This window comes from Phocoena phocoena, chromosome 1 (genome assembly GCF_963924675.1).
Source record: "Phocoena phocoena chromosome 1, mPhoPho1.1, whole genome shotgun sequence".
NCBI classification, from domain to species: Eukaryota; Metazoa; Chordata; class Mammalia; order Artiodactyla; family Phocoenidae; genus Phocoena; species Phocoena phocoena.
The window spans coordinates 164,925,293-164,941,307 of NC_089219.1; the positions used below are offsets into that span (position 1 = coordinate 164,925,293).

The following is a 16,015-nucleotide window of genomic DNA, read 5'->3' on the forward strand; positions in this document are numbered from 1 at the left end:
ATACTATACAGTAGGTCCTTATTAGTTATCTATTTTACATATAGTGGTGTGTATAAGTCAATCCCAATCTCCCAATTCATCCCCCACTTCCCCTGATAATCATAAATTTGTTTCCTACATCTGTGAAGAAGTGTGTCTTTAATAATAGGAATAAAGAGTTGAGATCCAGCTTCTCTGCTATGCAACCTCACCCTTCAGTCATTCATTCTTTCATCAACAAATAGAGCGCCTACTGTGTGCAGTTTCTGTCCTTGCACTGACCTTGCACAGAAGCTCCCAGTGGGACATACACGGGTCCTAATTTTCTTTGTTCTGCCTGAACTAAGGAACCTGCCAAGGTGAGATGGAAACGGGCTCCACAAACCTGTCTCATGGTTTGGCCAACCTCCTGCCACCCCAGTGTTGAATTCGCATGATGGAATTGAGGGGCAGGGCACTATTTCTTCACTAGTATTTACCCTGGGATCACACAAGAAACTCTGGGTGTTCTAAGTGAGCCGCTTTCTAACTTGAGCCCAAGCCACCAGGAGGAAGGGAAGCAGGCAATTGACTCCCTGGCATTCCAAACAGAAGCACCCTCTTGGACTAGGGCAGCTCTGTGCACCTGGTCGATGTTGACGAGCCAAGTGTGTGATGCTGGGGCCAAACACAAAAACATCCAGAAAGAAAGGAGCCCAAAGGTGCAACGCGTTCAGGCCTACAGGAGCCAAGTTATCACTGGTGGTGGTGAGGCTGGCAGTTGGAAACAAAACGGATTTTAATAATGACAAGTTTCATAAGATATAGTAAGTTTTCAGGTGGATCTTAGGGATTCTTCCAACTTGTCACAAAATTCCGCTTCACACAGTTGACTTGGAGAGGGTTAGGCTCTCTTTCATAGAATCAAAGAATTTGATGCCAAAGGGATTATAAAATCAGGCTCTTAAAGGCACAATGTAGAGTAGGTGGTAAGAACACAGGCAGACTTGGGCTCCAATCGTGACTTCACTGCTCATGAGCTTTGAGTCCTTGGATAAGAGTCTATAAACTGGGTAAATAATGCCTGTCTAGCAGAGCTGTGAGGATTATAGGTTACATATATATAGGTCCTAGCATGTAGTAAAAACTCAAAAAAACAACTCCAATAATAACCCTGTACTTTACAGAGGGTGACACCAAAGCCTGCTCCCCTGGTCTTCTGGTACCTCCCTAAGAGCACAGCCCTCTTCAGGGGGCCTGCAGTTAAGGAGAACAGACCTCTTGTCCCTGTCACTAAAGAATGATGCCATAAGCCTTCCAGGTTAATAGTCATACTAATATATATTTTTCATATATATATATGCACACTAGAAAATTCCAGTGTTCTCTCTAAAACTTCTGACTCAAACTATCAAACTATCAACAGAATTATTAAAACAAAGCGTGCCTTAGCACTGGAAACCAGGGCCTGGAAGGAAGTTCAACTCCATGCAGGTCCAGTGAGCTTAGACTGAGAGATGGACTCGCATGAACTGTGAGCTCCATCCTTTGGGCCCGGAAAAGGCTCTGTCCACAGGCAGGCTGGTGCCTGGCTCTGGGATGTGGGCTGCATTGAGTAGAGGGGCGGACAGCCAACACCCACCCCCACTCAACAAACATGAGGTCCCCCTCCTCTCCCCGCGTCGAGGCCTCTTTCTGCATCCATTCCAGGGCACGTGGGAGGGCAGCAGGCACGGCCCGACAAGCCAGATGGCTCAGCAGAACTCTGGGAAGAGCAGGTGCTGGGGTAGGAGGTCTCTCACATGCTGAACCCGGACCGGACAACCAGACGGCATCGGGTTCCCCAGGGGGAGGCAAGCTGACCTCAGGCCTGCAGAGCCTCCCGAGATGAATGCTTCCCGGGTGACGGATATGGGGTGAGTAGCTGCATACATCAACGCCCCTGCAAGCCTCCCTCGGAGAAACCTGGCCAAGTGCAGAGCGGGGACAGCCATGGTGATACTCCTACACCTGCCAACATGGTGGCCAGCCTGAGCCTCTCTCCTTGTTTAAGGGGGTGTAGCCAAAACCCACTAACATGGGGCCTTGAGGACTCCGCAGCCACATCACACAGACCTCTCCCACCCGGGGGGTGGGACTGCTGTACTTGACTTTGCATGATAAATGGAGACCTCAACCGCCTGAGGAAGGACCGCCCCGAGCCAGGCATGGAGATGCAGCCCGGGCCGAGCCTGCGCTTCACTCATCCTCCTCACGGAGACCTCGCCCTCCTTCACAGACCCTGGGTGGCCTGGGGTGACACCACCCTTCAGGTCACCAGCACCCACCACTTACCGCGTGAACAGGGTTGCACTGGTCGATGGGGTTCTTAAAATCCGTCCTTAACTCATCAAAGGCAATTATCTGAAACAGAAAACACAGAATCAAGATGTTAGTGTCAATGCACCATATCAAAAGCTTCCTCTGATTTGGTCCAAAATAACTCAGGAGGCGGGCAAAGTATATCAATGACACAAGACTGGCCAGGAGTCAATCACTGTCAAAGCTGGTAATGGGCACCTGGGGTTGATTGTACTCTCCTGTCTATGTCTGTGTATGCTTAAAAATCCCCAAAAGAGGGCTTCCCTGGTGGCGCAATGGTGGAGAGTCCGCCTGCCGACACAGGGGACACGGGTTCGTGCCCTGGTCTGGGAAGATCCCACATGCCGTGGAGCGGCTGGGCCCGTGAGCCATGGCCACTGAGCCTGCGCGTCCGGAGCCTGTGCTCCGCAACGGGAGAGGCTACAGCAGTGAGAGGCCCGCGTACGGCAAAAAAAAAAAAAAAAAAAAAAAAAAAATCCCCAAAAGAGGGAACGGGAGGGATGTTGTTTAAAGGTAGATACTTAAAACTAACAGATAAATAAGTCCTGGAGACCTAACACAGTACAGTGATCATAGACAACAAAATCGTATTATAAACATTAAACTTGCTAAGAGACTAGATCTTAATTGTTCCCAGTACTTGAAGAAATGGTAACTATGTGATGGGACAGAGGTGTTAGCTAACGCTGCAGTGGCAACCATATTGCAACATAAATGTAGGAAATCTCTAGGCTGTACACCTTAAATGTACTCAATGCTGTAAGTCAAATATATCTCAATTTTTTAAATCCCCAAAATAAAGTTTTTTAAGTTTCCTGTGCTTCACAAAAATGTAGAGATAACTCTGTTTCGATGAGAGTAGTTTGAGGTTTGGATAAAGGCATAAAAAATTTAAAACTTCAAACCAGCACTTTCCATTTTCTCCTTCAGGAAAAAGCTGTTTACTTTTTATTTTTGTTTATTCTGGCAGAGATGCTGATTAGAAGTTAAATGGATAGAAGTCAGGCAAATGGGAGAAGAGAAAAATCAAGAAAGCAGAGTTGACAGGAATAGAAACAACCCAATCTCTAGCCGTCCACAGCCTGGACGATCAGCTCCTGGACAGTCAAGGCGTCACACCTTGGTCCATTGGACTTGGGTTCTCAAGGTCATTCTGGACAGAGACTCAGAGGTCCCCAGAGAGCAATGGTTTCCCCCTTTGTCTGGAGGGGAGAATGTTGGAAGTGACCTTCTCTGGTCACAGAACGAGGCGTGACCCAGGCACAGAAAGAACTAACTAGAGGTGAAGCTTCCTAACCCTGGCCCACCTTGTCCCCCAGATGTCCCCAGGGAGACTCAGGGACAGAACAAGGTGGCATTCAGACAGGAGAGTGTCCTCTCTTAGGGTGTGGATGTCTTAGGTCCTCTCCTGGGCTGCATGCAAATGGACAAACCAACTCCCCCAGGAAGGCACATCCCAGGGGTCCCTGAACACTGGGCAGAATTGCTGAAGCAATGAAGCTGCCACCCCACCCTCAACAGTCCCTGTTCCTGCAGCATGGAGGTGAAAGTAAGTACCAAGTGAGGGAAAACAACACGCTTCCCTCGAAAAAGCAAGTATGCTTTTAGAGCAATCACGTGTCATCCTGATTTCAATACTCCTGCAGAATTAGGGGGAAACTCTAGTACAAGTTGTATTAAATAGACACATTTCTATATCATCCCTCGCAAGATAGTTCATTATCCAGCCTATACCTGAACGCTGTAGTAAGAAGAAACTGACCACTTACTGAAGACGCTCCTTCCATCCCTGGTTACCTCTAATTAATCATCATCTTCCTTTACTGAACTTACATATAACTCCCTAAGGTTTTCACCCACACACTAAGCCAGGGTCAGCAAACTACAGCCTGAGGGCCAAATCTAGCCTGCCACACATTTCTGTACAACCTGTAAGCTAACAATGGTTTTTACACCTTTAATATAGTAGAAAAAAATCAAAAGAAGAATACTATTTTGTGGCATGTAAAAACTATACCATATTCAAATTTCAATTTCCATCAATAAAGGTTCATTGGAACATAGACACAATGATTCTTTTATATATGGTCTATATTCTTACACTATGATGGCAGAGCTCAGTAGCTGCACAAACACCATATGGCCAGCAAAGCCCAAAATAGTTAGTATCTCACCCTTTACAAAAAAAAAATTTGCCAACCCCTATTCTATTCTTTTATTTCTCCTCTAGAGTGGCAGTGTCCAATATGGTAGCCACATTTGGCTATTTTAATTAGTTAAAATTAAATGTAAAATTCGGTCACTACACTTTAATTGCTCAAAATCACATCTGTCTAGTAGCTATTAAACAGCACAGATGTAAAACATTCCCATCATCACAGAAAGTTCTATTGTGTACAGCACTGCTTTAGAGGCACAGGGAATCGTTGAATCACTCTTCCACAAGAAACCCCTTTAAGTATTGCCGGCTATGGTGAATGCAGCCAATCTTTCTTCTTCAGGCGAAATCTCTCCAACCTTTACTTAGATTAACTGGCACTAAGTTGCCTCATCATTCTGATTTCCCTTCACTGACATTACAGGTTGTAAATGTCTTTACTAAAACATGACTGTCAGAACTGAACACCATGCTCAAGGTGAGGTCAGCTGGCTCAGAGAGTAAACGTCTCACTCCCCTCCTCTGTTCTGTAAACTATGCCTCTGTTAATGTAACCTGATAGCATTAACCTACTGGTAGCCACATCACACACCTGGTTTCACACCGAGCTTGCATTGCCTAAAAGCCCAGGTCTTCTTCATGTGTTTCAGTTTAACTAAGCCCACCTCATTCCAACATGTCCATTATTGGATTCGGACACCTAAGAGCAGAAACTGACATTTATCCCTTTTAATTCCTCCCTGTGGGTCTAATCTGTTGAGATATGATCTATCTCCCAACTACAAATCCTAATGAACATGTGTTCATTATCCACATTCACCGTGATCTAAATACAAACAGAGCAGGACCAAGGGCAGAACCCAAAGCTCGCCACTCCTAGCTCCCAGGAGGCTGACATAAGCAATCTTTCGGCTCATTATTTACCTAATTATAAAGACAATTCATCATCTTTTGAGCCAGTCAACTGAAAGTAAATCTCTGGATAGCATCAGAACCCAATAACTGTTGGTGCAGCATATATAAGCTCCCCAAAGAGGCCGGAAGCTCAGCGACGGAAGGAGTCAAGCCCTACGTCATGGCCATGACTGAAGACACACTTGTGTAATTCCCACCTCCAGCCCTGACCTGGGCCCATGTCCCTGTCTAAGTGCCGGGACGTGGGTCTGGGCTGAAGGGAGCAAAGGCTGCCGGTGCATAAAGCAGCAGGAGAGGAGCCATGGGGATTCCGAGTTGCTAAGTGCACCTGAGAGCGGGCAACCACTGCCCAACTCAGGTCCCGACTTGGAGGAGGGTGTGAAGAGAGGAAGACCAGAGTGCAACTTACGCCTTTGAGCTCCATGAGATAACGGGTACTTTCTGATGATGGTGATGATGGTGATGACGATGTGCACAGTGAGGATAAAGGCTTTCAGCATCCCTACCCCCGCTAACTACTCACTAAATGATCCTTCCATTCGCTTGACAAACATTCAGTGAGCACCTTTCACACACAGGCACTGACGGGGCTAGCCCCCGCAGGTACAAAAATCAACAAGATACAGATCCTGTCCTCACCAAGTTCCTGGGCTAGAAAGGAAGACAAGCATGTAAACAAATCATTCTGCTACAATGTGATACGTGCTATATAAACAAGACGACTATAATAATAGCTAACATTTATTGCACGCTCATCATATCCCAGCACCTCCACAGTCAAAACACGGAACGGCTCCATCACCCCCCAAAATTCTCTCCTGTGGCTCCTTTGGAGCCAACCCTTCCCCCATCCCTAACCCTAACCTCACCCCCACCCCCTACCCCGACCCGGCAACCATGAACCTCTTCTCCATCCCTATAGTTTTGTCTTTTCCAGAAAGTCATGTAAGTGCCACCACGCCGTATCTTGGCTTTTGAGTCTGGTTTCGTTCACTTAAGGTAACGCATTTAAGATTCAGCCACGTTGTCGCCTGTATCATCAGTTTGTGCCTTTTTGTTGCTGAGTAGTATTCCATTACAGAGACGAACCACGGTTTATTCATTCACCTGTTAAAGAACAGGTGGGTTGTTTCCAGTTTTTTACAGTTATGAATAAAGCTGCTAGAGACATCTGCATAACAGTTTTCATCTAAATGTAAGTTTTCAATTTTCTTTGGCAAAGAGGAAATGGATCGCTGGTTCACGTGGTAAGTGTATGTTTATAAAAGAAATGGAGAAACTCTTTTCCAAAGTGGCTGTACCATTCTGTATGCCCACCAGCAACATATGAGAGTTCCAGTCACTCCACTTCCTCACCAAAACTTAGTATTGTCAGTTTGGGTTTCTTTCATTTTAGCCATTTCAATGGGTGTGTAGAGGTATCTCATTATAATTTTAATATGCATTTCTCCAATGACTAATTATGTTGAGCAGCTTTTCATGGGCTTAATGGCCGTCTGTGTGTCTTCTTTGGTGAAGTGTGTGTTTAAATCATTTGCCTATTTTATTTTCTTAAATTTAGCTGCTTTCTTATTGATGATTTTTGAGAATTCTTTATACATTCTGGATACAAGTCCTTTGTCAGCTATGCAAATTGCGAATTAAAAAAATTTTTTTAATTGAAGAATAGTTGATTTATAATATTGTGTTAGTTTCTGGCGTATAGCAAAGTGATTCAGCTGTATGTATATAGATATATTATTTTTCATATTCTTTTCCATTATGGTTTGTTACAAGATATTGTGCTATACAGTAGGACCTTGTTGTTTATCTTTTATATATAGTAGTGCGTATCTGTTAATCCCAAACTCCTAATTTATCCCCCCACCCCACTTTCCCCTTTGGTAACCACAAGTTTGTTTTCTTTGTCTGTGAGTCTATTTCTGTTTTGTAAATAAGTTCATTTGTATCGTATGCAAATATTTTCTTCTATTCTGTATCTTGTCTTTTCATTCTTTATAGGATGTTTCTCAGAGCAAAAGTTCTTCATTTTAACATTTAACAGTTTATCCAATTTATCAGTTTTTCTTATATTGATCATACTTTTGGTGTTGGATCTAAGAACTCTTTTGGACCTAAGAACTCTTAAGGCCACAGAGATTTTCTCCTAGGTTTTTCTTCTAAAACCTAGGGTTTTCTTTATGGTTTAAACTAAAAATTCAATTTCTTTAATAGATTTAGGACTATCTGTTTATTTATTTCTTATTACATGAGCTTGGAGCATTTGTGACCTTAAGGAACTGGCTGATTTCACCAAAGTTGTCAAATTTATAGGTCGAATTTATATTCCGAGCCACCCTCACTGCTTGTTTCATTTTCCCTCATAGGGTATCTCCCCTCTTGGTTTTCTTGCTAAACTTTTGAGATGGAGGCTTGAGTGAGCACAGAAAAGGCTAGAAAAGGCAGCAGCTGAACAGTGGAAACAAAGCAAGAGAAACAGTTCTTCCACAAGCTGCATAACAGAGGTTCTAGCTAATCAGATTGTCTATGACCTTGCCTGGGGCTGGGCTGTGCAGGAGGTGATGCTCAAGAGGAAGAGAAGGTCAGATGCCAGGACCTAGTTGTGTATGGAGCTGGAGGCTCCAAGAGAGGCAGAGCCAGGGGCTGGGGAGTCCACAGAGAAGTCCAGAAAGGAAGGGAGCTCCAAGAAGAGAAACACACTCGATGAGAAGCTGTTTCTGTGAAACTTGAGCCCTGACTCTGCCACCACTAGTCTTGGGCTAACTCATCCCCCAAAAGTCCTGACCCAAACCATCCAGCTGCTCCCCAGCACCCCTGGCCCCAGGATCATGAATCAACAATTCACTGGCCTTTGGAAGAATTAATATTGTTAAAATGGCCTTACTACCCAAAGCAATCTACAGATTTTATGTGATCCCTATCAAAGTACCCATGACATATTTTACAGAAATAGAACAAATAATCATAAAATTTATATGGAAGCACAAAAGATCCAGAATTGCCAAAGCAATCCTGAGGAAAAAGAACGAAGCAGGAGGCATAACCCTCTGAACTTCAGACAATACTACAAAGCTGTGGTCATCAAAACAGCATGGTATTGGCACAAAAACAGACATACGTATCAATGGAACAGAATAGAGAGCCCAGAAATAAATCTTCACACCTACAGTCAAGTAATCTTCGACAAAGGAGGCAAGGATATACAATGGAGAAAAGACAGTCTCTTCAGCAAGTGGTGCTGGGGGAGCTGGACAGCTGCATGTAAATCAATGAAGTTAGAACACTGTCTCACACCACACACAAAAATAAACTCAAAATGGGTTAAAGACTTAAATATAAGACATGACACCATAGAATTCCTAGAAGAGAACACAGGCAAAACATTCTCTGATGTAAACCATAGCAATGTTTTCTTAGGGCAGTCTCCTAAGGCAAAAGAAATAAAAGCAAAAAAAAAAAAAAAAGAGAGAGAGAGAGACACCTAATCAAATCAAACTTATAAGCTTTTGCACACCAAAGGAAACCATAAACCAAACGAAAAGACAACCTACAGAATGGGAGAAAATATCTGCAAGTGATACGACTGACAAGGAACTAATTTCCAAATTATACAAAGAGCTGATATAGCTCAATATCAAAAAACGAAAAACCAAAAACTGGGCAGGAGACCTAAACAGACATTCCTGCAAAGAAGACATACAGATGGCAAATAGGCACATGAAAAGACGCTCAACACCACTAATACTAGAGAAATGCAAATCAAAACTACAATGAGGTATCACCTCACACCAGTCAGAATGGCCATCATTAGAAAGCCTACGAATAATAAATGCTGGAGAGGGTGTGGAGAAAAGATGACCCTCCTACACTGCTGGTGGGAATGTAAACTGGTGCAGCCACTATGGAAAACAGTATGGAGTTTCTTTAAAAAAAAAAAAAATAGAGCTACCATACAATCCAGCAATCCCACTCATAGGCATATATATGGAAAAGATGAAAACTCAAATTTGAAAAGATGTGGGCCTCCTTGGTGGCGCAGTGGTTGAGAGTCCGCCTGCCGATGCAGGGGACACGGGTTCGTGCCCCGGTCCGGGAAGATCCCACATGCCGCGGAGCGGCTGGGCCCGTGAGCCATGGCCGCTGGGCCTGCGTGTCCGGAGCCTGTGCTCTGCAACGAGAGAGGCCACAACAGTGAGAGGCCCGCGTACCGCAAATAAATAAATAAATAAAATAAAATGTCTCAAAGTTGAAAAAAAAATTTGAAAAGATGTATGGGCCCCAGTGTTCATGGCACCACTATTTACAGTAGCCAAGACATGGAAGCAACCTAAATGTCCATTGACAGATGAATAGATAAAGATGTGGTATATATATATACCATGGAATGTTACTCAGCCATAAAAAAGAATGAAATAATGTCATTTGCAGCAACATAGACGGAACTAGAGATTATCATACTAAGTGAAGTAAGTCAGACAGAGAAAGACAAGTATCATATGATATCACTTATATGTGGAATCTAAAAGAATGATACAAATGGGCTTTTTTACAAAACTGAAATAGACTCACAGACATAGAAACAAATTTACGGTTACTAAAGGGGAAAGGGGGGGAGGGATAAATTAGGAGCTTGGGATTAACAGATACGCACTACTAGATATAAAATAGATAAACAACAAGGTCCTACTGTTTAGCACAGGGAACTATATTCAATATCTTGTAATAATCTATAATGGAAGAGAATCTAAAAAAGTATATACATAAAACTGAATCACCTTGCTGTATATCAGAAACTAACACAACATTGTAAACCAACCATACTTCAATAAAAATTCACTGGTCAAAATGAAGGCCCTGTGAGGGGCCTCACCAGGGATCAGAGCCCCTCTTGTGCAATGTCAGCCGGGTGTGGGTCAGCCCTAACTCTAGACAGCCTCCATCCCATCGGGCCTCATCCCGAGGTGGGAAGCAGCCTGGACCCACTTCAAGAGGCAGGGAATTACAGAAATCCTCTACAAAGCATCTCAAGAAGGCTTCTTTCTTTAGGCCCACAGCGTTTATAATTAGGAGATCAAAAGTCACCTTGCTTGTCTGAAACAGTTATTCTGCTAAAAATAACTATGCTCTACTATGAAAAAACCTTCCTGGTAGAGTAAGAATGAGAGAAAAGTCAACCTCCATTAGCTAATAAGTCCCCAGGGCTGCCCCATCACAGAGTTTAGCATTCGGAGAAGCCTCTTTTGTCTGGAACATTCTCTCCCCCGTGTTCGTTCCACAGTGTCCTCTGGTTTCTGAAAGATCTACACTGGTTGAAGCCTCACAATCTTGGATTTGTATCACATTATCTCACTGAAACATTCCATCTGCACAAGGACTCCGTGCACTGGATGTCCCTCTAGTGTACAGTTCGGGAAACCAAGCCCCAGGCAGAGCGTTTGAATGAAGTACTGGCCATGGCACAGTGGGTGAGTAACAGCCCACACCAGGATCCGGGTTTCTGAATCCTGATCAGCTGACGCTCCATGTAGCACAGTGCGTTGTCTCTCTGTGACTTGAAATCGTTAAAAGAAAGTGTTGAGTTATTAAAGATGCCCAAAAGACTCTTTCCTAGGCACCCACCATGTCCCTGGCACTGCTCTTGGCTCTGGAATACAGTGGTGAGCCAGAAGATAAGGTCCCTGTGCTCACAGACAGGGGCAGGGGATGGAATCAATAAATAAACAAGAAAAATATCTTAAAATGATAGGCTGCCTGAAGGAAGTATAATACAACAGGGTGATAGGAAGACTTAGAACAGGGGGGTGGTCAAGGAAGGCCTCTTGGAGGAGGTGCCGTTTCAGGTGAGAGGCTGAATGACCAGGAGCCAGACGTGGAAATTTCCAGAAGGAAGTTACTAGGGCCTGCAGAGGCCCTAGTGGGAAACAAGGTCGGCAGGGATGAGGTGCCGAAAGGCCACGGCAGCTGAAGCCCAGTGACAGAAAGAGACACTGGGAGGGGATGAGGCCAAGAGCAGGACTGACCAAGAATCCCACCTGGTGTGGGACTCATCTAACCGGCTCCGCGAAGCAGACCTGTGAGCTGAAACCCTGCTCAGCCCAACTGCTCCATTGGTGATACGGCCTCTACGTTACTCACAGAACTGAGTGCGTTTGCTGCTTGTGGTCTCACAATCCAACAAAGGGGTGGTACCAAGGGGGACGTTGATGAGACAGGTCAGCGTGTGTGAATGCAGTGTCAGGTACGCACACTGAGGAGTAGGTGGTGGGATGACGATCTTTGGGTCCTTTCTGCAAGGCCGCTAATTCACCCAAAAGAAAAGTCAGTGGTCAGAGGCAGTATGAGAAAAGACCAGGAATCCTGGCTAGTCAGACCCAGGAAGCCAGAGAATGATTTGGGGCTAACCCACCCCAGAGAGCAATCGGACACTGGGAAAAGCTGTCCAAAGTCTTCTAACGAGAGGACACGGGGGGCCTGAGCCCCCCAGAATTTCCGCCTACCGATCCATCTATAAACAGGGACAGCTCTGTCACCCAGGTGTGCATTCAGACTCCTATCTACAGTAGGGCCACCTGGGCAGAACTTCTTGATTTCTCCATGTTATAAGTTGAATAGTGTCCCCCCCAAAGTCACCTCAAACCTCAGAATGTGGCCTTATTTGGAAATAGGGTCTCTACGGATATAATCAGTTAAAATAAGATCATATTAGACTAGAGGCCCAAAATCCAGCGTCCCTATAAGACACAGAAAAGGACACACAGAAATGGGGAGTGATGCAGCCACAAACCAAGAAGCACCGAGGGTTGTCAGGGGCTACCAGAAGCCGGAAGACACAGGGAAGGATCTTCCCTAGAGCCGTCAGAGGGAGTAGGGCCCTGCCCTGACTTCACACTTCCAGCTTCCAGAACTATGAGAGAATAAATTCCAATTAAGTCACCTAGTTTGTGGTAATTAGTTAAGGCAACCCTGGGAAACATATAGAGTCCACTTGCAAAATAGCTGAAACCGTTGCTGCTGTGACCTAAGATGTTATCAGGAAAAAATGGCTTTCGGTGCCACCAGTGAATGTTAGTTAGTGAAAGAAACAGACAGGAGCATTTCCAACCCAAAATAAATACCTCCCCGGGGAAGCAGGCTTTTATACTCACTACAAGCCTTCCTGTAAGTTCCCTAAAGCCACACTAAGAATATACTTCTAATTTAGAAAGAAGTCAGTTTTTCACTTCCTCTCCATGTCTTGTCCCAACAAGAGCAATTCCTTCAAACCACTGCCCCAGCCTTGGGGCCGTTTTTGAGAGTCAGGAGCTCCACCGGATGGGAGAGAGACGGGGCACGGGAACAGCTTTATTGGCTGTAACACATGGGGCTTAGGTCTAGTGTCGCTTTTATGTCTGACGCTGGAGCAGCTGAAGAGTCCTAAAGGTTCTGTTCACTGATTCTAAACTGCTACAGGCAACTGTTTGCTAAGCCACACCTGAACCCCCAAGAAGATGGACTCCACACTCATGCGTACCACGCGTGTAGGCCCCATGTCCCCTTCCCTCACCATCACAGGGTGAGCCACCATTGGCTCCATGCCTACCTGCGTCACGACAGGTGCTGCCTCTTTAGAGGGAAGAGCCCTGCACCTGGAGGAGGGCTCGGTGGGGTCTTTACCCTGCAGGGACTAGCTGTGTAACCTTGGGCTTGTCATCACTTTTCCAGGCTGTGGTTTCCTTATCCACAAAATGGGAATAATAACTCTCCCTACGTCAACTGGTTGCCACGTGAAATGAGGTGCCAGAGACCACAGTGTCAGAGCAGGAGAAATAAAGATGGTGTTGGATGAAGAACGAACTGCCATTATATAAAAGGCTCCACACGGCAGAATGGTTAGCATGTGCCTGTGAGTCAGAAACCCTCAGTTCAAATCCAAACTCCACCTCATCTATCTGAGTGACTGCAGGCAAAGTGTTTAACCTCTCCAAGCTCAGTGTCCTCAAATAGAAAGAGGAGACAGTAAGGGTTCCTACCTCCGACTGCGGCTGTGAGGATCAAATGAAATAATGTCCATAAAGCACTGGGCGCAATGCCTAGTGCATAGCAACAATAAACATTAATTACTACTATTATCGCTGTAGTTATTACCACCGTACAGATGTTTGGGCCCCGCCTCCCTGATTTTGAGCACAGTCATTAGCAACACACAGTCTGGATCCAGGAGAACCCAGGCACTTTAGGGAAGGAGGATGTACGTAGGAGCGAAGGGCAGAGCTGCTCTGACGACACGTGTGGGTGAGAAAGCGCTAGGGCCCATCCTGTCACAGGTGGGAGACTGAACACTGGGATGCCGGGAAGGAGGCTGGGATCAGCAGGTGAGCTGGGAAAGGAGGTATCAGCTGCTCCCAGACCAGCCCCTAGACCTGAATAATGAGTACAAATTGGGGAACACTGGACACGGCCTATCAGCCATTGCCTCTGCCAGAATTTGAAGACACAGGTGGTTCTGACATTGCTTTCCTGGTCCCCGTCTAGTTAACAGAAAACAAAGAACCCCCCAGAACCAGGCACATCTGGGATGGGAGGCAAGAGAGGAGACCAGGCAGGCTCAGCCGACTTTCTCCTGCCGACACTCAGCAGGGCAGTCCCCAGCTCCAGCCAGCAGCCATCCCGGTCAGGGTGAAATCCAGAGGGGAGGAGGGGATGAGAAGGCCCCCCACCTTCTGCTGACTTGTGGTGGGCAAGGCAGCCCCTCTGAAGAACACATGCTGTGAGGCAGGGGTGGGAGTGTAATAGGGAAGAACAAATGTGACTCCATATTGGATCTGTTTCTTTTACTTTAACCTTTGTATTCTATTGCTTTTTCTGCAAGAATATTGCCTATAGCCTGAAATATACAGGATAGCCCATTCTCAAGGCTCTGAACTTTAAAGGTATAACACTTTTCCACTCACACAGAGATAAAAAGTTGCAGAACAGAGAATAACATTTGTCTTGTTGGAGGTTTACAGGACCATCACGACCTATAGACACCTATAGGGACAGCTGCAAGAACAAAGGGTTCTGACACCAAGAAGTCTGCAACAACCAACAACTTTTAGTATATAAGAAGCCTGAATTCTAACTTGGGTAAGATGGTTCTTTGGGACACTAGTCCACCATCTTCTCAGTCGGCTGGCTTTCCAAATAAAGTCACTATTCCTTGTCCCGACAATTCGCCTCTCGATTTATTGACCTGTCTTGTGGTGAGCAGTACGAGCTTGGACTCACTAACAGGAGGAAGGCAGCAGCAGGCAGCATTCTGGGGTCTTCCCGGTCCCACTCGATCAGGCCCCAGCCGTCTGCTTCTCCCAGCCCCCAGCTCAGCCAGCACCCGCAGTGCCACAGCCCACCACAAGAAGCAAGTCGCAAACCACAGAGTGTTCTAAGCAACTAGTGCCAGCCCCAGTTCCCCCTTCCTCCTACCAAGTTTGTGTTTGCTCTGCCATCCTTGGTTCTCAGACGTGAGATTTCAGGAGGAATTTCTGGCCTGAAGGGTTCGGGGACCCTCCAGACACCCTTTGGGGTCTTGGCCATCAGCCTCCCACATGGCTCTTGGAATTGTTCCCCTTGATGGTTCCAGCATCCTCTGCTCCTTGGGGCAAGCAAATGCCTCCTCCAGCCCCCAGGCCTGGAGCACTCCACAGCCAGCGGGCCCAAGCTCTGGGGGGAGTGCACACCCAAGGGTGACTGTGAACATGCATCAGTGAGGTCCCCACACTCCAAAGAATCTCCCAGAAAGAGCCATCATTAGTCATTCTTAAAAAATACTTACTAGGACCTACCATTTTCCAGGCACTGTGGTAAGAACTGGAGATACTACAAAAAGAAAGGCAGACAGGCACTGGGCTCTACCAGTGACCAAGGCTCTCTCCATGCCCAGGCTCTTCTGAGCCCTCTTCCCAGCTAGGCTTCAGCCCTGGGCTCCATGTCCATCCTTGCAGTCTAGTTTTAGCAAGAATCCCGCTAAGTTGCTTTGGAGAGAATCCCCACTCTCGATACCTGATCACCCTGGGCTGTCTTCAGCAAGAATCCTATTACGTCAGTGTAGTAAAAGTCCCCCCACCCTTGATATCACCTCTTAGTGATTTTCCATCACCAACCCCTTCACCCTGCTCCTTGGCTACAAATCCCTGTTGTCCTTGTATTCAGAATTAAGCCCAATCTCTCCCCTATTGCAATAGCCCTGAATGAAGTCTTCCTTACCACTTTAACAAGTGCCAGAAAAAAAAATTTTTTTTTAACACCAACTTCGATTTATTCTCTTGTATTAAAAAAGCAACATCCTCTGGGAGCAGTAGCCTATTAAGCAAGACATTGATTTTTCCAAATGTAAGTGTGAACTCTTTAATCAAATTGAAGGTGGAATGTGTATAAAGGGAGGCAGAACTCCAAGCTCTGGGCCAGAACTTAAGTTTTTTAAAGTTGTTGGCGGTGAGTTGCTTCTTTTGGTTTGAGATCCTCAGGAGCAGAGGGTGAATTAACCGTACTACTTGGTTCATGACACATTATCACCATGGGTCTGAGAAAGGCCCTCTCTTACTTTATTTACTCATCTATTCATTTCCTTTTCTCCCATTAGCCCTTTCCCTCCATCATAGGTGATTA

The 16,015-nt window shown here is 45.7% G+C and overlaps 1 protein-coding gene across 2 annotated transcripts in view; it reads right to left on the minus strand.

Moving 5' to 3' along the window:
* Positions 1–16,015, minus strand: part of CNIH3 (cornichon family AMPA receptor auxiliary protein 3) — a 118,100-nt gene that overhangs the window by 68,171 nt on the left and 33,914 nt on the right. For both annotated transcript variants that reach the window (XM_065889946.1, XM_065889954.1), the window contains exon 2: positions 2,293–2,361. In XM_065889946.1, coding sequence (XP_065746018.1) covers positions 2,293–2,361 — 69 coding nt within the window. The remainder of the gene's footprint in view (positions 1–2,292; positions 2,362–16,015) is intronic.